The following is a 21,908-nucleotide window of genomic DNA, read 5'->3' as shown; positions in this document are numbered from 1 at the left end:
ATGTAAAAAAATGAATATAAATAAAAAATCATATGGGGCAAAGAGTAATACTCTCATATTAATAAAAGTTATAGCCCACCAAAATTATATAGTAATCACGAACTTTTGTGCATCTATCAATACAGTTTTGAAATATACAAGAAAAAACCTGTGATAAAAACAGGGATATACTGAAAACTCCACTAACAGGAGAAATGCTCTCAGAAAATGACAGAGAAAGAGAATTTGATTAACATAGTATATAAGCTTATTCTCTTACAGACAGATGTCTCTGTATGACTTTATATACATAGGTGTATACGTATGTATGTGTATATAACATAAGATACAGACAGACATATGGGAGAAAAGATTGTTACTCAACAAACAGAAAATTATTTTTCAAATACCTTGAAGTATTAACAAATATTAGAATTCGTGCAGGCTACATTCTCTGACAATTAAACATAAAAGGAAGAAAGGAAAAAATGAAGAGAAAAGGAAGGGAGGGAGGGAGAGGAAGATTAACAAGAAAAAAATAAGTCAATGTATTTTTTTTTTAATTCTAACTAAATCTTGCAGTAAACAGAAAATAAAGGCAGAATGATCGTTAAAGGGAAAAATGTGTTATTAACATTATCTTAAGAAAAGGCAGAAACCTGAAAACAAACATCTTTAATGCAGCTAAATGCTTCAGAACAGACTTTCCCTAAACAGATGGAAGCTAAGGCAAATGGCTGGAGAGCAAGTGATGAACCAGAGCAGATAGCTTCACCTGTACCCAGGATGCTAGGCACTCCACAGCAATGGGCAGGACCCTGAGGAAGCCACAGGCATGTCTAGGAGAAAAAGACTTTCTTCTAAATATCTACCATAATCAGATGTCATGAAATTGCCTTAAGCATTTTCCTTTTTAGGGGTGCCTGGCTGGCTCAGTCAGTTGACCTTGCGACTCTTGATTTCGGCTCAGGTCATGATCCCAGGGTTGTGGGATCGAGCCCTGCATCCGGCTCCATTTTGAGCGTGGAGCCTACTTAAGACTCTCTCTCTCTCTCTGTCTCTCTCTCTCTCTCTCTCTGCCCGTCCCCTGCTTGTGCTCTCTCAAAAATGAATAAATGTTAAAAGCAAATGTTTTTTAAGCAAAGACAGAAAATCTCCAGCATACAATAAGCCTTAATATCACTAAGCCCACCTGTGTTTATTTCTAAAGAGAAGACAAGAGCTACCCCCACCAAGTGTGAAGAGACAGTGGGCAAAAAAAAAAACAAAAAAAACAAAAAAAACAAAAAAAACACATTATATATATTATTTTTAATATTTTTTAATTTTATTTTTGAGAGAGAGGGAGAGAGACAGAGTGCAAGGAAGGTAAGGGCAGAGAGAGAGGGAGACACAGAATCTGAAGCAGGCTCCAGGCTCTGAGCTGTCAGCACAGAGCCTGACACAGGGCTCGAACCCATGAACCAAACTGTGAGATCATGACTTGAGATGAAGTTGGATGCTTAACCGACTAAGCCACTCAGGAGCCCAAAAAAACAAAATTATTTTTAAGAGTGTGCCCTGAGGGGCGGCTGGCTGACTCAGTCAGTAGAGCATGTGACTCTTGACCTCAGAGTCATGAGTTCAAGCCCCACATTGGGCATGGAGCCTACTTGAAAAAGAAAAGAAAAAAAGAAGAAGAATGTGCCCTGAGTGTGCCACATGTGGACTGCACTGTGTAATGTATAATAGAACGTGGATGTAACTTAAGTACTGATTTAGTAATTCGGGGAAGTGATAAATTCTTCTAGAAATAAATGGTGAGAGGAAATATTTCAGTCCTCCTTGTGGGACTTGACCCTTGAACTCCAACTCTGCACTTGTCGTGTTGTTGTTTTCTGATGATCCTAATGTCTTTAGCTACAAAGGCTTCTCACGCTCCCCTTTCATTTACTTTAGTCCTGTTTAACATATGCAGCTTTTTGTCTTAACTGCTTTTGCCTCTGCTATTCTGCTATAATTATTCTTATCTTTCAATTAAGTCTCTTTGCATTCAGCCATTGATGCATCGAAACATGCTATCTAGTGAAAGACACTTTTCTCTGTCTTTGTAGAAAAACCCCCACGCTTCTCTTCATCCATCAAAGCACTGCGGTAATCTGAACCGGCTTCAGCTTCTGATTGCCGCTATGCTAATCTGAGCCCCACTTGGAAGAATGGAACAGTATACTGGAAAAAGCATCATGATAATAATAATAGCTATCATTCATTAAGCCTTACAATGGCACAGGCACTTTGGCAAGCACTCTACGTCTGTAGAGAAGGAAAAAGTTTTCCTCGACCCTCTTAGGGTGCCTGGCTGGGTCTGAAAATTAAACTGACAAAGACAGAGGGGCACCTGGGTGGCTCAGTCGGTTAAGTGTCCAACTTTGACTCAGGTCATGATCTCACGGTTCATGGGTTTGAGCCCTGTGTCCAGCTCAGTGCTGACAGCTCGGAGCCTGGAGCCTGCTTCGGATTTCGGATTCTCTCTCTCTCTCTCTCTCTCTCTCTCTCTCTCTCTCTCTGCCCCTCCACCACTTATGCTCTGTCTCTCTCAAAAATGAACATTTAAAATTTGTTTTTAAAAAATAAACTGACAAAGACAGATTAATAGGCAAAAAGCATGTATTTAAGTTTTACATGCCCTGGGAGCCTTCGGAGGAAATGAAGACGTGGAGAAATGGTTAAACTTGAGTATTTTTATGCTAGGTTTGGTGAAGAGTGGACAGTTGTGGGGGAATATGATAGGTCACGGAGCATGAGGTAAGGGGAGGAAACTGGGGGAAAGTCGGCAAGGTCTATTTATTCTGGTTCTTCTCAGTGTCCCTCTGTCTTCAAAGATAAGGATGCTCCTTTCCTGCAGGTGTAGGGAAGGCGCCTCTCACACGAGCATTTTATGACCTCTGTCAGGGGAGAAGTGGCAGGAGGCCACAGCGACCTTCCCACTTCTGTTGTTTTGGTGCCATACCATGTCCTGAACTCCATCCCACAACTTTCTACCACTGATATCAACCCCCACTTAAACTGGAGGAATCTGAGTTTTCCTTAATTTTAAGGATTTAGAGGAAAGCTTAGGTAACTGACGAAAGTGAAATCGTAAGCCAGGTGTCACTGAACGGAGACTGTGTTCTTATTCACATTTTCTATAAGCATACGAAATTTATGCCTTATGATCTCTGTGACCTCAAGCAATTCACCCCACCTTTCTGTGCCTCTGTTTCCTTATCTTCAAAATGAGAGTGATAATAACGCCTGGGTCATCCTACTTCATAGCATTGCTGAGAAAATTTATCGGATGTATTGTTGCAGTTGATGCATTTAGAACTGGCTCCCTGGGAGGTAGCGTATAATTGTTGGTAATAAACGGTTTTCGTACCCACTACTCCAGCCTATACTGTCTCTCCTAAGAGGAGATCTCAAAGTAGCTAGTCTTTTTAGGAGCCCACCTTGTCTTGCTGGCCTCCTCAAGGTTCTCTTATCAGGACTAGCGGACTGTGTTGCTGCCCTGGCTCTTCGGGCTAGGGACCACCAAGCCTGTTGGGCGTGCAGTGTATCCTGTCTCCACAGTGCTGCAATTCCTCTGTTTCCTGCACTCAGTTGTCATTCTGGACTCTCAGCACCCTAAGAAGGGCATTCGTCCTGTTCTAGAACTTTGGGGCAGGAGGAGATGACTCCTGGACAGCATGCACTGTAAAAGCTATCCCCCAGGGGCAAGTATTTTTCTCAGTAGCCTTTTTTTCTGTTTCCCTTTAAAAATAATAATAAAGTTCTTTTATTACATAACTGTGGGACAAGGGATCAACCATAAGCGCTTAAAATGCAAAAGGTGCCCTACATTTAAACCTCTCCTGCTCAGAAGAAATAGCCCTTGCAACATTTAAATCCTTTAACTTTTTCCTCCCTCTTCCACATGAAAATTATAAACAGCACCATGCTGTTAATCTGTAACTTCCTAGTGGCATCATGGCAGATATAAAATACCCCCACAAAACTTCAGCCTCTAGGAATTTGCCTGGCCTGGTTCCAGTAGCAAATCAACTCAAAGATTTTATAAGCAATAATTTGCTTTTCATTATTTTCCTATCACCAATCAGATTTTCATTGTACAACACAACTAAACAAAGAAAGGAGGGTTGGGGGGGGGGGGGGACTTCCTAAATCTACCCCATGAATTGCACCAGGTAAAGGACTCTGCCAGTTAAATACAATGGCCTTATTTTAAATAATTCCATGTTAATATATGTTTTCTAGAATACCTTTATAAATCTGGCATTTGTGCAAAGGGGCTAATGGCATCCTTTTTTTGACTAATAGAAATCACAGTCTTCAGAGTCAGCTGAATCTTTTTATCATACCAACAAGTATTTATGGATCACACAATGCTGCAGGTACGGAGGCAAGACTCCAGACTTTAAATCCTGGTTCCCATTTCCCAAGAGAAGTGAGAAGAGCTGGGAGTGAGTAAACGTGGAGACACTGACTTGAGGAGGGATGGGTCATGTCCAGATATTTGCACCCTAAAGAATTGTGAGCCCACTAACTAATGGGGCAGGAACTCCTGACAACCTGCCTCAATAGGAATTTGAGGGTTTTTTTCTGTAATTAAAACTTTTTTTCCAGAACTCCCATATACTAATTCACCCCGGATAACTTCACTTCGTTGAGTCTGTGTCTTCATCTGTGAAAAGGGAATAATTACACAGGAAGTGTGTAAAATGTCCGGCATGGTGCAAATAATAGTTGTTAAAAGGGGGGGGGGGGCAGCCCTTATTGTTATTATTCCTGTCACTCCTGTGTTAGCAAGCTTTTTCTATATGTGGCTTTCATGTTTTCAAACATCTCATTAGACTTGCTAAGGCGTATTTAGACACATGCAATATACCCAAATTCATTTAATGACAGGGTATGTCGGAAAGCAGCTCTGCTATAGCTTTTGTCTTTTAGAAAGGTGCTCTTCAGAACCAATGTATCATAGAAATTAAAAGCCCAACTTGAGGTATTATGGAGTCATAGTCCATTGCTGGGGAGAGCAGAACCATACATCCCCTCCAGACAGGTCTACCCTCGGTACCGGCGGGTCTTACTAAATCTGTATGTGATCTAGGTTTTGTTATATACTTGAAATGGTTAATTAGAAGAGGTAGGGGAATCTGAAATGTCACAGCAAGTGCCTCCTGGCCCACTGTCACGTTTCATGAATTCTCGTGCGGAAGCCATTTGGATTAAGCAGTGACCCAATCCAAACAAATTGCTTCTGTGCCTCTTATCTCCTATCACCTATTTATGTCCCAATACATCTGCATTGTGTGGCTCAGGAAGATCCATTAAGTCCTTGGGCAGTGTTTACGGCTAGTTTTTTTTATTATTATTTCTTTGAGGTTCAGATTTCTCACATAAAGTGATAGAAAACTACTGTACAGACAGTACATGTTAACATTTTTTAAAAGAAAGGGGAAAAAAAGAAGTTATGTATAAGATTCGCAATTTCAGTCTGGGAATTCTCAGAGCAACCCTGTGGGTGAGAGACAATAATTTCTTGTAGGTTTTAGGTAAAGATATAATTTACCTTTATTTGCAGACACAAAACTCTAAGAAAACATTATGTGCCATCAATGCCTCTGGCTTTAAAAATATTTATGAGATTGAAATAGTTACCTGGAGGCAGACATTTCCTTCCAATGTCATAGGTCAGGCACATTGGCTAACACCCCAGATGATATTGATGTACCTTGAAAACTTAAAATAATGTTTATACCATTTATTTATTCATTCATATATAGAGCACCCATCCTGAAGTATCTGGGACACTGAACAAGGTTTACATAAATCTGACTGTTTTTTCCTCTGGGCCATTTGGCTCAGTCTGATAGACCATAAATATTCAATAATACTTTACAATGACAAAGCATCTTTTATGCAAACATCTCTAAGCACATTATTCACCAATATTACAATCTCCTTTTTAACCTACTGGTAAAGTCACAGAAACTAATTGACTTTCTTCAAGGTCCCACTGCAAATTGTTTATTTTGTAGATCAGAGTCCAGGTGTCCTGATCCTAGCCACAACTAAAGGGAGAGAAAACAAACAAACACATTTTTTAGGTGCTTAGGCTGATGACCTACACTAAATATTTCTAAATTGAATCTATTAGGCAAAACATCCTCCTTAAAGATGTTAAATGTTGTGATGCATCCAACTGAATTTTACAACTTTTGTTCCAATTTGCCCACGGCCAGTTACCATTTTCAGAGCCCCAACAATGACCTATTTTAATTGAATCCTGCTACAAACACTTAAACTTTCACTCTTTAATCAAATCAGGTTTCTAAATAGAAATTAAAGTTGGAGCAGAACAGCGAAACTTTTCGTGGAAAGGTCCAGTTGAAGTAATGGTGCAGCTGTAACACAAAATACCGCAGCAAAGTGTGAAAAGCTGGGAATTACTCCGAGATTGGGCCAGTCTCAAACACGTCAGGTAATGCAAGTGAAAGAAAATACTTTAAATTCATTATTTTACATCTTCTTTACGTTAAAGTAAGGCAGCTTTAGTATAGAGGATTAATAAAATGGCAAAAAAAAATTGAAAGATTTTTAAAATCACTCACAACCATGACTGCGTTAATAACACATTTACAGACTCCTAACCTCAGGAAGAGTAGTTGACCAAGGGCCCCAGCTCTGAGCCCTGAAATCCTCTGTCCCAAGTGCTGGCCTTTGCACTGAGGCCACACTTTCCTGGGCTGACCTCAGCCAGTGCTGAGTGTGGTGAGGCTACCATGACAAGCCTGTACCTGGGAGATGGGGGACTTCCTGACAGGCGACTTTGGCTCAAGGACTCCCTGAAGACCTGGCTGGGCTTTCCCTTGAGCTGTCATGCAGTCTAAATGCTTCATTCAAAATTCCTTCTTCCTTCCCTCTCTCCTACACTTGTCAGACCTGCATCCCAGCCTCTTCCCACTCCAGTTTCTCTCATGGAGAATAAACTTCTTGCATGATCAACACCATCCTGGCCTCTGCTTCCTGGAGGACCCAGTGTGACATGCCACCTGATGGCAAAGACGATGGTGAGGACGATGGTGTTGATGATGGTGGTGGTCATGATGGTAGTCTAAATAATAATAAGGATTAACATCTACTGAGTTTGTTTTTTTTTAATGCCAGGCTGCATGCTAAGAGATTACTTGAGTTATTTCATGCACTATTCCCAATAACCTCCAAAAGGTAGATATTACCCACCTGAGAGAAGTAAGTCTTAAAGAAATTATGAAACAAAAACAAGACCACATTGCTTATGAAAGTCAATAAGCTAACTTATTCAAATATTTTTCATGTTTGTATCACATATATGAAGAGCCACTGCATCAACTCTGGGTAGTTGGGAAAGTTTTTCCAAGCCCTTAAAACAAACAAAGGTCAAGAAAACGAGTCAAGGCCAAGTAATTTAAACAATTGGGACCATTAAAACATCCAAAATAACCATACCCAGTCTCCAATTTTAGAATTTATTGACACTATTAAACAGACCACTTAATAACAAACTAATGGGCTTTTTCTAAACGAAACAATTGGTACAATAAAATGCACTTAAAAAGATTTATACCCCATAAGCATCTTTCTGAGAAAGAACACCAGCTTGGAACTTGTAGCAGCTTGCTAATTCAAGAACAGAACTTTTTGATGGCAGCAAATGCCGTTTAGAATAATTTGAGGTTTCTTTGACTCATAAACGAATTGACTTTGCTCAAGGTCTCCCAGGAATCACTGGGTCAGTCTTCATTCTTAGGAGATGTCTGCTGATGTCTCAAAACAACTCCCTGAATACAGAGTTTTCTGGACTTTTCATGTTAAAGTCTGATTGTGGCAGCTACAAAGTTTCCACAGTATGTCAATTGGCAGTACAAAGGGGTATGCCATTGGTAAACCCCCAAAACTCTTAATTTAATTATTAACTCATGTCAGGGAACAAGGTCCTCCAGTACATCATGGAAACAGACCTTTTGTGACTCTTCTGGCACAATTTCTCTCCAAAGTCATCATCCAACATCAAGCCAACCATATCACAGTTTTAGTGTGGTTGTATTTTGTCTTTAGTTGAGCCACAGAGAGTACACTGGGGTGACCCTGGCAGATGCTTGTCTCAGCTGTCTAATATCTATGCCGAGAAGGCCTCAGTTCTCCCTTCACTAAATCAGTTGGACAAGATTTATTGTATACCAACATTTGCCAAGTTCTCAGCATTGCGGGGAACCAAAGGATACATTAGAGTCTCCATCACCTCCATCCCCATATCTTGTTCTTCATGCAAACAAAGTAGGCAATGGTCAAAGCCCTTTGTAATATTTCCTCCCGTGAAAGACCCCTAGTCTCCCACACTGTGTTACAGAGTGGTAGATGCACATCTCTAATCCGTGCCTGCAATCTAAACCTGGATAATAATTTGTAAGATATATGAAGTAATGGACCATCAAGACAAAATGTTGCTCTTTCAAAGATCCCCAAGTATGCATCTGTATGATAGACTACAATGACTCCAAAGGAAGATTATTGTCTTTAGAATAAATAATGCACTTTTTCCCCCAAGTCTCAAAGCCTGTATTTAAATGATTATTCATGGGTGTTGTGGGAGACTTTAAGCCTTAGCTTGGCAATTCCCAACATAAAAATGTGTAATGTTTCAAAAACCTTGTTTATGAGTCACCTGCCCAGAAACTCACCATTGCCTCTTACATTATATTGAAATTCCCAAGCCAACCCCCAAAATCTATTTATCTCATTACACACCTGAAGGGTATTCAGTGACACCTACCCCTATTTACAACGTTGTTCCTTTGAGAAAATGTCCTCTAAATTCCTATTCAAGTGACATGTAAATACATTTCTCCCTGTACTCAGGGGTACATAGGGAGAGACAAGAGGATGAAAATGAGAAGTGAATGAGCTCAGACATTCAGACAGCGATCAGAACCCTGTTAATCTTACACATACATTCAAAAAATGCCCTTCTCTACATGATTATTGCTCATTAGGGTTGAAGAATTATAGCCTCCTCTATCAAGACAGATATTTTCAGAATCTGAAGAGACTACCACCCTCCCCTTGGTACCTAGATGAAACATAAACCTAGGTATAGGAAGATTTGACATTGACTTTGAAACTGTCCAACTTCTTGTCTATATTTTCAATATTTTCCCTAACTCCTTTAAGCGCCTATTATAATTAGTATATATTTTAAATAGGTTTTTAAATGGGTGCATCACAAAAATATTTTTCTGTCTTGAATCAAGGTAAACCCTAATAAATTTACAGTTTCAAAATATCAAATAGGCCCTTTTAGATTAAAAAAAAGAAGAAGAAGAAGAAAAGAAAAACCACCTTGGTTTTTTTTCTATTATTAAAATGTAAAGGATTTTTAAAATCTCATTTATTTTGTCAATTGGTTCTGCTTAACATTCTTCAGCCCAGTCCACTCTCAATTATCCATGCTAAGGAAGGGGGATCAGTGGCCTGGATAATCTAAAACAGCAGACAATTTTAAAAGCCCTTGTATTTGGCCTGGGCATACTTTACAATCAAACTCTGATTATCCACACTAATGAAAGGAAGATCAGGCACCTTGAGAAAGATCCAAAGCCAATATAGATGTACTCAGCTGGTTTAGGGCACCTCGAGGCAGAGGCCCATGTAGCACAGTAGAAGGAAAAAACAGGGCTCCAGCTATTACCAATGGTGACCACCCATGCCATCCAAAATACCAACACACAGCTACAATATCCGTATCAACACCACTTATGATGGTAGTCTTCTTTACATGCGTGGAGTCATGTCCAAATGCCACCATGTAAAAAAGCATGTTGTTTCAAATATTTAATACAAGAGCAGATTGTTCATGTATACTCAAAACCTCTTTTAGGGGTTCCCTTTGCCCCTCTCCATCCCCTGCCCCTTACTACCTCTACTCAGAAAAGTCACATACTCAGAAGAAGAGTATAAAGGATAGAGATGAAAGAGGCAGTATGTTGGAGTAAGAAAAGTTCCAACTTGGAAGGTGGAAAGACTGGACCTCTGTCCCCTGTTGGTCTCTGCTCATGCCAATAGTCAGGTGTGCACCCAAGCGGAGGGAATAATGTGTGCAGCAGTACATGAAGGTCATGGCACATTTAAAGAATGGCATGTGCTTCATCTTGGTCAAGGAAGAAGATACAAATGAAGAAAAGCAAGAGGTGAAGCTGGCGATGTAGTGAGAGGTGAAATTACAAAGTTTTTTTTTTATGCCATGCCAGAAGTTCAGAAATTATTCTGTAGAAGATAGAAGACAGTAATAATGTTTTTAATCATTGTTAAAATTTATTAAACGCACACAGGTTGCCCAAGACTGCTCTAAGAATTTGATGTTAATAAACACATTTAATGTTTACAACAACTCCAAGATAGACACTATTATTGTTCTCATTTTACAAATCAGGAAACTGAGGCCTGCAAAGCTTAGGTATCTCCCAAGATCCCTGACTGGTGGAGTCAAGATTCAAACCTACCCAGTTTAATTTCAGAGCTCTTGTTATCTCTCACAAAATGGAATGATGTGGTCAGAATTTGAACAGACCACACTCTAAGCACTGTGCTGGAGAGACTGCAGGAGTGTGGAGGAGTGAAGGGTATTTCAAGAAGATAAGCGCCAGTGAGTTCCAGAACTAAAGAAAAGGCAGTAGTAATGGAGGAGAGGATGTAACCAAGAGGTTAAGAAGAGATAGAATAAAAAATAATTGGTTAAATAAAGAAGAGAGTAAGAGGAAGAGTCTAACATGAGTCCCAGAGTGCTGGCGTGGGCACTTTGTGATGGCCTAATAATTTTTAAAGAACCACTTGACCTTGTGCACCAGTGAACTTACCTGGAAAGCAACCCCTACCAGATGGGCAGGCCCAGGAAGGAACAGCACAAGTAATGCTTTTTATTTTCCAGTACAATGCTGGCACATACTCATCCAAATAAACAAATGTCCCATCTTAACTGATGAATTTGGTGGTGACAAAAACAACAACAACAACAACAACAACAACAACAACAACAACAAAACTCATGTACAATTATGTAGGCTAATATATAGAACCCATACTCCAAACAAATGATTGAGGTACAGCAATTTTTTCTTGTTTTTCCTGGTTAAATATATTGAATCACATTTAGTTTTTCATGTAACATCCATGAACACTATAGAAAGATAAGAAAGAAAAAGCACAGGCTGATGAGAAAAGATGCAGACATGTTATAGCTTATCAAGATAGTTGTTAAGTGTCATAAAAAAAAGCCAAAACCATTTATAGAACACTCGTATTCAGGTGAAAAATATAAAAGGGTATGTGTGCATAAAAGTCTATGGATGGGGGAGTCTGGGTAGCTCAGTTGGTTAAGCTTCTGACTCTTGATTTCAGTTCAGGTAATGATCTCCACAGTCCGTGAGACTGAGCCCCAAGTTGGGCTCTGTGCTGGTAGCACAGAGCCTGTTTGGGATTCTCAATCTCTCTGCCCCACCCCCACTCACACGCATCCTCTCTCTCAAAAATAAATGTATAAACAAATGTATACAAAAAGACTAGAAGTATATTAACCATGAACTTGAAGAGAAGTGGGGGCAGGAAGCATGAAAGTAATAAACAACAATCAGACAGAGAAAGATAAATACTGTATGATCTCACTTATGTGAAATCTTAAAACAAACAAAACATGATAACTATAGCTAAAACCCTGCTACATTTGCCAGTTGCTAAGAGAGTAGATCCTAAAAGTTCTCATCACAAGGAAAAAAATACGTTTTTGGTGAGGGCGATATCTATATGAGATGATGGATGCTAACTAGACTTATTGTCATGATCATTTCCCAGTATGTCTAAGCCAAATCATTATACTATACACCTGAAATTTATACTGTGTGTCAATTACATTTCAATAAAATTGAAAAAAAATCGACTTCATAAAAATACAAAATCCTAAAAAAAAAAAAGCAAACAAAAATATTCTTTAAAATCCTCATTATCTGGAAGTTATTGAGATCTAAATCTTGTCTCTTTCTCTTCATATATAGTCCTTTATGAAAAGACTGACTGTCAATAGTTCCCACCCACTTATACAGAACCCTACTTCTTATAAAACCAGTCCTGTTTTAGTTAAATAGAACTATTTGACTTTTAAAAACAACCTAACTCAGACACTGATATCAACATAATCTTTCATTCATGAACATGAACAGGCTCTCAAGGATCACCAGACATTTGACAAAAACAAATAGCATGAAATATATGCAAAAAAATCTCAAAATCTTAAAGTGATACAGAGGGAAGGAAGGAAGGAAGGAGGAAGGAAGGAAGGAAGGAAGGAAGGAAGGAAGGAAGGAACTTAATTTTTTAAACAAGCATTCTTAAAAAGATTTGAGGTGTGATTACATCCAGAAAACAAAATACAGCTTCTTAAAACTGAAGCAATCAAAGAATAAATTTGAAAACCTAAAACTATGATTGCCACAATTAAATATTCAAGAGGAATTGAAAAACAGAATGAATGAAGCTAAAGTCCAAATTAGTAATCTGGAAGAAAAAGTTGAGGAATCAACCCAGATCCAGAGAAGTACAAAATGTAAGAAAAAATGTCTCCCATATTCACCCCATGAAGTTTCAATAAAAAGAGATCAGCACTGGGAATTCTACAGGTGAGAAATCTGAGGCTTAGAGAAGTTAACTCATTTAATTCTCCAGCAGTATACAAATAGAATCAGGCATATTCCAGATGTGTCTTACTCATAAGCCCAAGACTGAAATTCAATCAGTACCTGTAAGAGTGGCCCCACTCTGATTGGTTCATGTAGGTGCCAGCCTGATCAATATCAGTAGTTTACAGCTGGCCTCCACTCTTAATGGTCAATGAAGATGATAGTCTGTCCCATACCAGTTGTTTATGGCGGCATCCACTCTCACTAATCAATGCAAGTGCCAGTCTAGTCTATACCCATTCTTTATAGTCAGCATCTTCTTGGGTAGTGAATCAGTTGATGAATATTTGAACATCATCCCTGCCCCAGCCCGTACTCTTTCAATGATGCCTACATAGTTTCATGGTACAATCAAAAACAGGGATGGATTAAATACATGAGGGGGATTAAGGAGCGCAGTTGTTGTGATGAGCACAGGGTGTGGTATGGAAGTGTTGAATCACTATATTTCACACCTGAAACTAATATTGCACTGTATGTTAACTAATCAGAATTTAAAGAAAAACTTAAACAAAGGGAGGCGATCACTGAGATTTTTGTGGGTCACAAATTTGAACCTGCGGGGAAGAAATAAAGGTGGTTTCTGTCATATCACCATTTAAGCTATGAGAAATTTCATGGATAAATGCTTCCCTCTCTTCTTCCTTTTTCCTTACACACCAAGAAATAAGCAGCCATGCTTTAAGTCTTTTTTCTCTCCTTTCCTAGGTGGTCCAGACAAAGAATAGATCTATCTGGTAAACTCTTATCTGGTAAACTCTGTCCTAGAAGACTACCACAGGCAGTCATCCTAAACTGCAATGTTTAAGGGGTTTAGCAGAAAACAGGAATCAAGATAAACAGGAAGTCGTCTAAAGAAATATAGGGCCTGTGCTGACATCTAAAACGTGTAGATGTCATATGCCTCTGGCTCAGGTTTGTGTAGACTAGATGAGTTTTTAAAAAGGACTAGAGAGGAAATAGCCTGAATAGAAATCACCACAAATGGGATCTAAAACCAACTTGAAAATTCAGCTGCCCTGTTTATTCTCCCACTTTTAAAATGCAAACATAACTCCAATTTTTTTTTTTAACGTTTTATTTATTTTTGAGACAGAGAGAGACAGAGCATGAACGGGGGAGGGGCAGAGAGAGAGGGAGACACAGAATCGGAAGCAGGCTCCAGGCTCTGAGCCATCAGCCCAGAGCCCGACGAGGGGCTCGAACTCACGGACCGCGAGATCGTGACCTGAGCTGAAGTCGGCCGCTTAACCGACTGAGCCACCCAGGCGCCCCTCCAATTTCTTAACTATAGCATTCTATCTTTGACATACCAAGGCAAACAGAAGGCCAAAATTTGAGCCCACCCCCAAGTTCTGCCAACACAAAGCCAAAGTTAAAGCTAAATCAACATCCAAACATTATATTGGTATCCAGTGCAGCATCAAAGGTTGATAATGACATTCATAAAACTGAGGCCTTTTCCTCCCTAAGAACCACAAACTCAGATCCCACCAGGAGGTGTTGACGGAGTAGTTTAGACTTTGCTTAGGATTTGTGGGATTCTGCAGATCTTGTTCACCCCTTAAGAGCCTTCCCTGAAATCACTGGGAGTTATAAGCTCATAAGAGCTGTAGAACTGGGTCCTAAATGTTATTTTCATAGCTCCTCTGTGGCCTACCGAGGGAGTAAACAAAATGCCACTGAGCTACCTGCTGTTTTGTGTCTCTCATTCCCTCCAGCCAAAACAGAGGCAGAGGTGACTTCACAAAGGGTTAAAACTCATGAGAAATGTTTTTTTGTAATTAAAATACTGCAGGAGACTCACTTCTGTACCAACAATGATTATCTGCCTTTTTTTCCTGCCTCTTCGTCTAACAAATACATTTTACAGGTTTTACAACGTTCTTTACAACTCACCTAAAACACATAATTTTCCTCCTGCTTATATCACTCGTTTATTATTTATTTATTAGATTTATATTGTGCTTTCCTCCAAAAGGCTCAAAGCACCACACAGCCAACTCTTATATAATAAACATTTCATTAAACTCTTCTTAAAAGCTATCAACAGGGAAGTAGCCAGAGTGGGGGCCGAAGAGATATGAAGGACAGTAAGAAGGAAGAATCAAGGGTCAAGTGAAATAAGCAACCAAGTAATCAATATATTAGCAGGCCCGGTGATCAGAAAGTCCTGTCCTGACCCACCTACAAAGACCCTGACAGTGCCTTCTATTCTGAGTAACAGAGCCAAAATACCCTATTTCTGTGTGGGGGTGAGGCATGGGTATGCTGGGCAGTGGGGAGGCGGGGGAGTATGCTCATTATCTCTCAGGGCTAGCAAGAGGTATGTGAAAACAAAGATACCTACACAGACAGCTGTGTTTTGAAAGCCAGTGGAAAGACATACATGGTAATGCTTTATCACACATAGCCAAAACGTTAGCTTTTTGTTGTTTTTTTTTTAACAAATACAATTTACGTTTCATCCTCGGTTCTGTTGAGGGTATGTGACTTCTTCCGACGGTTCTGTAGACTTTCGGAACCAGGGCAACCTAAAAGTTCAAGGATTCTCAAAATCAAAAAGTGACAAGGCGACTTCAGCTTTTAAATCCCAGGTCACATTGATTTGACAATGCCGTATGACAAAGCCACTGACATCCCGCATGTGTGATCTGCACCACAGTGGGAGGGGAGCTACACTCTCCCAGCAACTGCTGGTGGAACTAGTCCGGAATGAGCAAAGAGGGAATGTATTCTAACATGCAGAAAAAGGGGAAACCACCATTCCCCTTAGGTGGAGCAGACAATGTAACTCTCCCGTCAGTAAAGGAGCGGAAGAGACCACAGCCAGGAGAAAGAATCCCCATGATAGGATTAGTGTTGCCGCTCTTATGCTCCAGGCTCTCTTGTGCTCCCCTTACACATGCTAAATAAACTCTGTAATCCTCAGAACAAACCTACAAAGTGGGTATGACCACTTTCCTAATTTTATAAATAAGGAAACTGAGGCTTAAGTTATTTGCCCAAGGTCACTCAGTTAGTAAGTGCCTGAGCTAGGATTCAAACCTAGCACAGAAGCATAGGTGGAAAACCACAAACATAAAAAAAATCATTCTGTGAGTTGACAAGGAGAGAAGTCATGGTGGATCAAGTCTCCCCACTTCGACGTTGCTAGAGAGTTAACATCACAGTGGGAGGTTAGGGGCCACAAATAAAAATCTTAAAACAAGGCTGCAGCAAGCTCAGTACAGAAGGGCATGAACAAACTGCCTCCAAAAGACAGAAGAGCTATGGCAACCCTGAGGCCCTGTGAAGACAGGAGCTCAGAATGGACCGGTAAGGTTATCCCTAGGTTCTACATGAAAAGGACCTGGAAACTGGCACCTGAAATGTATGATATCGTCTTGTATAACTGATTGCAGATTTATTCCAAGTTAACTTCTAAGTTCCACAGAGTCATCCTCAGAAATCCTTTTGTAACCCCCTCAATATAAAGACCATGCATTGGGCACTTACTAGGTACCAAGCATTTGACATACGTCATCTTATTTTTGTTGTTGTTGTTGTTGTTTGTTTTTAATATGAGAGAAAAAGAGTTGGGGAGAGGGGCAGAGGGAGAGAGAGGAGAGAGAATCCCAAGCAGGCTCCACGCTCACTGCCAAGCCCCCCCACAAATGCAAGATCATGACCTGAGCTGAAATCAAGAGTCAGATGATCAACCAACTGAGCCACTCAGGCAATTCCACATCATCTTATTTAAACCTCACAGCAATGATATAACATAGATACCCTAATTTTCCCCATCTTACAGATTGGAAGCACAGAGAGATTGAGTAACTTGTACAAAGTCACACAGAGCTAGTAAAAAGTAGAGTCTGGGGAGTCACGTGGCTTGTTCTGGCCCCCAGAACTGTGAGAAAATAAACCCCCAAATTTATGGTAATTTGCTACAGGAGTTCTATGAAACTACTACAAGAAACTCTCTTAGCTTTGTTTAGCCCAGCGTTTCCCACATGGAAAACATATGTATATATGGAGCACAGGCTCATCAGTAGTAGGACAGAGACCAGGGCTCCAACTCCATTAGACCTCCAGCTCCATCCAAGGTGCTTTCTCACACCCTGCGGTTGTCCCCTGCGCTTATCAGCTGCCCCAGAGATGGGATGGCACACTAGACTAGTCTCTGCTTTTTAGCACTAAAAATAGAACCGGACACCTCTTCCAACGGCTGAACATCCTCTAATAAAGTCTCTTGTATTCCTTGAAGAAATTTACTGAGTATTTTTCCAGCCAACAGTGGAAATTAATTTTTTGTTGTTGTTGGGGGGAATTTTGGCAAGAGTGTTCAAGAAATCAATGACAAAAGCAGCTAGTCCAAGGTAAATTGATGTCTCAGATAAACTTGAACTTACTGAAATTACAGGTGCAGCTCAGTCGTCAACCCCTCACTACCACCAACCTTGCCGAAAGAAAGGGACAAAGGAACGTGAGCCTCTTCTGTGTGAAAAGTGACAGTTTCACTTCTACGATTACAGACTCACTAATCCCTTTCCTTCTTTTCCTTTTGCCTCCTCAGCCTCACCCTCTTCCCTAGGGATACAGACCCCACCAGAAGTAATTCCATTCCAGCCCTAGTGAAGGGGAAGGAGCTTCTCCTACCTTCCACTTGATAAGCTGCAGTGGACGCCCCCCATCCAAATCCTGCAGGGAAAGCCATATTTTCAGAAGAGGGCCAGCTAGACACTCAGCCAAATGGGAGTTCTGTGCCCTTTAGTCAGAGGAGCCCAAGAAATTGTGCAAACAGTTTGGGGACTCACCCGGACCAAAGTCTCAGGATGCAAATGTGTATGCAAACAAGAAGGGAGCCAGATTAAATGATCGCACTTGACTGGCCTTGGCCTTGATACAAATCCAAGACACTTTGTAAAGGCAAGCATTTCCACTTTCTTCTCTGGGCACACCCTGATTTTAACAGAGTTAGACCAGCCTGGATGCTTTGGCAGGGCACCCATTCATCCAATCTTATCCATTTTATTAAAAAACATGGACATTGTTTTTAAAAGTCACATTATCCTACTAGAATTCTCCGTTAGCCAATTCCTCCCAATTCCTAAGCCCCACTCCCTACAAGTAACAGTTTGCAACTGTCTCTTCTGGAATTTTCTCCCATGTTATTTAAACAATAAACTGAGATTACTGCTTCTTTGTTTTCAATTTTAGATAATAACGATCGAATTCTGGATATAGAGGTAGAAGATCAAGCTCACTCTGTCTCCCTCCCTCTGGCTCTCTCTCCTCCTCCTCCAACATGCTAAATAAACACTTGATATTGGGGCTCCTGGGTGGTTCAGTCAGCTGAGTGCCCAACTTCAGTTCAGGTCATGATTATCACTGTTTGTGGGTTTGAGCCCCACATCCAGTTCTGAGCTGACTGCAAGGAGCCCACTTCAGATTCTGTCTACCTCTCTCTCTGCCCCTCCCCTCCCTTGCTCGCTCTCTCTCTCTCTCTCTCCCCCCCTGCATCTCTCAAAAATAAATAAATAAACTTCCAAAAAGTTAAATAAATACTCGATACTTACATTACTATGACCATGTATGGTTCAAAGCTGAGCCGTGAAATAATAGACCATGCTTACGTGCAACCTTTTATTTTCTCTGGGGTTAATCAACTGCCTGGCTTTTATATTGAATTTTCTGTATACCTATCACTAATTCATCCCCAAACACTCTGAGAGAACGATAAATCTCTGATGTTCAAACACTTCTATTTTCCTGCTCATTCTGCACGATTGTCGTTCAGGCCACCACAGAGCTACATAATCTGCAACCCCATCACCTCTTCTCTGTGCTTTCTTCCTCTTTGTCTTTTCTCCGTGAATAACTTTCTGATAAAGGAGGCATGAGAAGTAACTTTTTGGAAACTCTGTAGTTCTGGAATTATCTTTATTCTAATGTCACGCTTGATATGTAGTTTGACCACTATGGGATTCTATGATGGAAGTAATTTTCACTCAAACTTTCGCAAGCATTGGTTCCTGGCCTTCTAGCTTCTGGTGTGGCTATTGAGAAGTCTGATGACAACCCAAGTCCTAATCTTTTATATATAACCTGTTTTGTAACCCATCCCCCCTTCCCTGCCTCCCAGGCTTCTATTTCTGAAATCTCACAGTCATGCGCCTCAATGTGGGACTTTTCCTCCACTGTCCCAAGCATGCAGCATATGTATCACAGTAACTCAGAATGTGGACAAGAGGGGAAACTGAGGGGTGCACGAGAAGGCTCTGTACTATCTTTGCAACTTAGCTGTACATCTAAAATTGATTCTGAAACTAATATAACACTGTATGTTAAGTAACTAAAAATAAAATTAAAACTTAAGGAAATAAAAAATTCTTTTTAAAGGCAAAATAAAAAGTTCATTTTTTTTAACTGCCTGTGGAGAGAGGAGTTAGGCAAAATCAAAGTGAGGCTAGTTACTTATTCAGTTCCCCTACATCAGCTTTTAAATCATCCTACACTGTGTAATGAGAGGAACACAAGATTGGAATGGGGTATAACTCATTTCAAATCCCACCCTGTCCAGTTATCCTAACCCTAAGAAGAAAGAAGAGGTTAAATATAGAAAGAAATGAGAGAAGACATTTAAAGTATTTAAAGGTACATGTTTGGTGAAATAAACACAAAAAATACAGGGCATACTATTAAAATTAGCCCCTATAGTCATTCAGTTCTGAAGCCATCATCATAAACTGAATGAAAAAAAATTGAAATATTTTCATTATGAAACACTAGATGGCAGTATTGCAATTATTTTAGGTTTACACATTGCCCTTCGAAGTGTTACTAAAATTTAGTTATCCCACCAAAGACCACCTTCCCCTGCAGCCCCTAGCTAATTGCTACTGTTCTTCTAATGATTTTTCTCCAGAAAGAACAATCTACCTTCTTAGCACTCCACAGCCTCTGAGGTTACTTGACCACAAATGGCAGAATTCAATTTCTCTCACCTCTGATCTGATTCTCTACTATGGCATTCTCAAGCAATTTGGCATCAGGACCTCGTACACTCTTAAAAATAATCGAGGCCATTAAAGAACTTTTTAAAATGTGGATTATACTTAACAATATTTACCATTTTAGAAGTTAAAACAGACTTAAAATTACCGATGATTTCATTTAACATATAGCAATAAAAAGCAGGGAACAGAAATAACATATTTTATGAAAAGTAATCATCTGATCCAAAACAAAAACATTTAGTGGGAAGAGTGTTTTACATTTTTGCAAATTCCTTTATACGTGGTTTAGGAGAAAACAGCTGGGTGCCCATAGCTGCTTCTTACTCTATTTGTTGCCTGTGTAAAACTCTACTGCACACTCAAACAACTGAGAATAAAAAAGGAAAATCATGTCTTCATATTTATGAAAATAGTTTTGACCTTGTGTACCTCCAAAAAAAAGTCTCAGAGACTCCAAGGGATCCGTAGACCACACTTTAAGGACCTGAGCTTTCCTGGTAGTCTCTTCCTTCCTCTCTTCCAGTACCTTCCTTTGCTATCAACAATCCTTCTGTATTCTTCTGCCCTTACAGAAAATTCACACTTCCCTGCACTGAAGTCCTAATGGATATACGACATATAAATATGCAGCCACAATACTGAGTAAAAATTATCTTATTTGGGGCTCCTGGGTGACTCAGTCGGTTGAGCACCCGACTTCAGCTCTGGTCATGATCTCACAGCTCGTGGGTCCAAGCCCCACGTCAGGCTCTGTGCTGATAGCTCAGAGCCTGAAGCCTGCTTCAGATTCTGTGTCTCCCTCTTTCTCTTCCCCTTTCCTGCTCACGCTCTGTCTCTTTCTCTCAAAAATAAATAAATGCTGGGGGAAAAAAAGAATTACCTTATTTGTTTACTTTCTTTATACAAAAAGAATTCTGATTTTATGGCCCTATCTAACAAAACTGGCTATAATTTGTCATTATGTAGGTCCCCTCCACTTCATTTTTGGGCCATTCAAGAAAATTTAGATCTTATGAAGACCAAATTTTAAAGATGCTTAGTGTCCTCATTCTCCCATCTCCTAGTTTGGGCCCATCTTGCTCAACACCAAGATGTCCACTTTCCAAGCCTGCCATGGGTCCTTCAAGCCCACTTACTCTCTGCTCGAGAGGCACAGAAATCCCTCTCAATGGGTATAAATCTGAGACCTTAGGTTCAATTCCCACCTCAAAACCACACAGTAATTCCTTTGAGATCCTGCCACCTTCCCAGGGTATGGGCTCAGAATAGCACTCCAGACCCTGCTAGTCACGAGAGTCACCAACCTGTGTCCACCTTCCAACTGGAGGGAAATAAGGTACTTGCATTATGGTTACTTGCACAATGGCTATCAGAATGTACGCTCTCACCAGACGTCCTAGGAATCCCAACAGACTATATACCCAGTGACCTCTAGGTAAAAATACGTCTTGCAGAAACTCTTCTCTTTGTTAACTGCAAAACAAGCCATTCTTCAAGGATTCAGCTCAGTAGCTATGACTTTCACTCTCCCAACTTACAATGCTGAGAGTCAAAAGCCCTGGCTTTCAAAATGTTCCTGTGTACCTGTGTCAGGAGAAAAGCAAGTTTCTAAATAAGCATTTTTCAGTCTGTAACAAAGACTCCTCTGCATTAGCCAAAACCTTGTCCAGCTGGGCACACAATCAAACCACATTTGTCAGCTCCCTTATAGTTAGACGAGGTCACAGGACTGTCTTGACCAGTGGAATGTGGGCAGAAATAGTGTGCACCACTTCCGGGCCAGGTTGCTGAGATCTGCCCACATCATCACCTGTGTTTCATGCATAATACCATAATTCTCCTTTCGTCTACTGACTGGATACACAGGCTACAGGTTCCACTGAAATCTCTGAGGCCCTAGGCAATCCTGAGATGGAAGGAGCCTGGTTCCCTATATCACCGCATGGAGCAGGGCAAATGCTCACTCCATAAGCAACCCACTTTGGTTGAATGAGAAATAAATGTTTACTTTGCTAAGCCACTGAGATTGGGGAGTTACCAATAAACACGCTTTCTGAACAATGACTATGATTTTTAAAAAAGAAGCCTAAGAAAAAAGTTTAATTACTTCAAAGTATTTTTTCCCCCTAGCAGGGAGACTCTTTGG

General features: G+C 40.3%; 1 protein-coding gene across 5 annotated transcripts in view; it reads right to left on the bottom strand.

Moving 5' to 3' along the window:
- Positions 1 to 21,908, bottom strand: part of LOC132692663 (cytosolic beta-glucosidase) — a 236,060-nt gene that overhangs the window by 183,354 nt on the left and 30,798 nt on the right. The window contains exon 1 of one of the 5 annotated variants that reach the window (XM_060655332.3): positions 17,403 to 17,555. The exons of the other annotated variants lie outside the window; for them this stretch is intronic. Coding sequence (XP_060511315.1) covers positions 17,403 to 17,460 — 58 coding nt within the window. The 5' untranslated portion in view covers positions 17,461 to 17,555. Of the gene's footprint in view, positions 1 to 17,402; positions 17,556 to 21,908 lie in introns of those variants that run through there. 5 annotated transcript variants of the gene reach the window in all.

This window comes from Panthera onca, chromosome B1 (assembly GCF_046562875.1).
Source record: "Panthera onca isolate mPanOnc1 chromosome B1, mPanOnc1 haplotype 2, whole genome shotgun sequence".
Taxonomy (NCBI): domain Eukaryota; kingdom Metazoa; phylum Chordata; class Mammalia; order Carnivora; family Felidae; genus Panthera; species Panthera onca.
The sequence above is the reverse complement of the archived record's forward strand: the minus strand, read 5'-3'. Positions and strand labels throughout refer to the sequence as shown.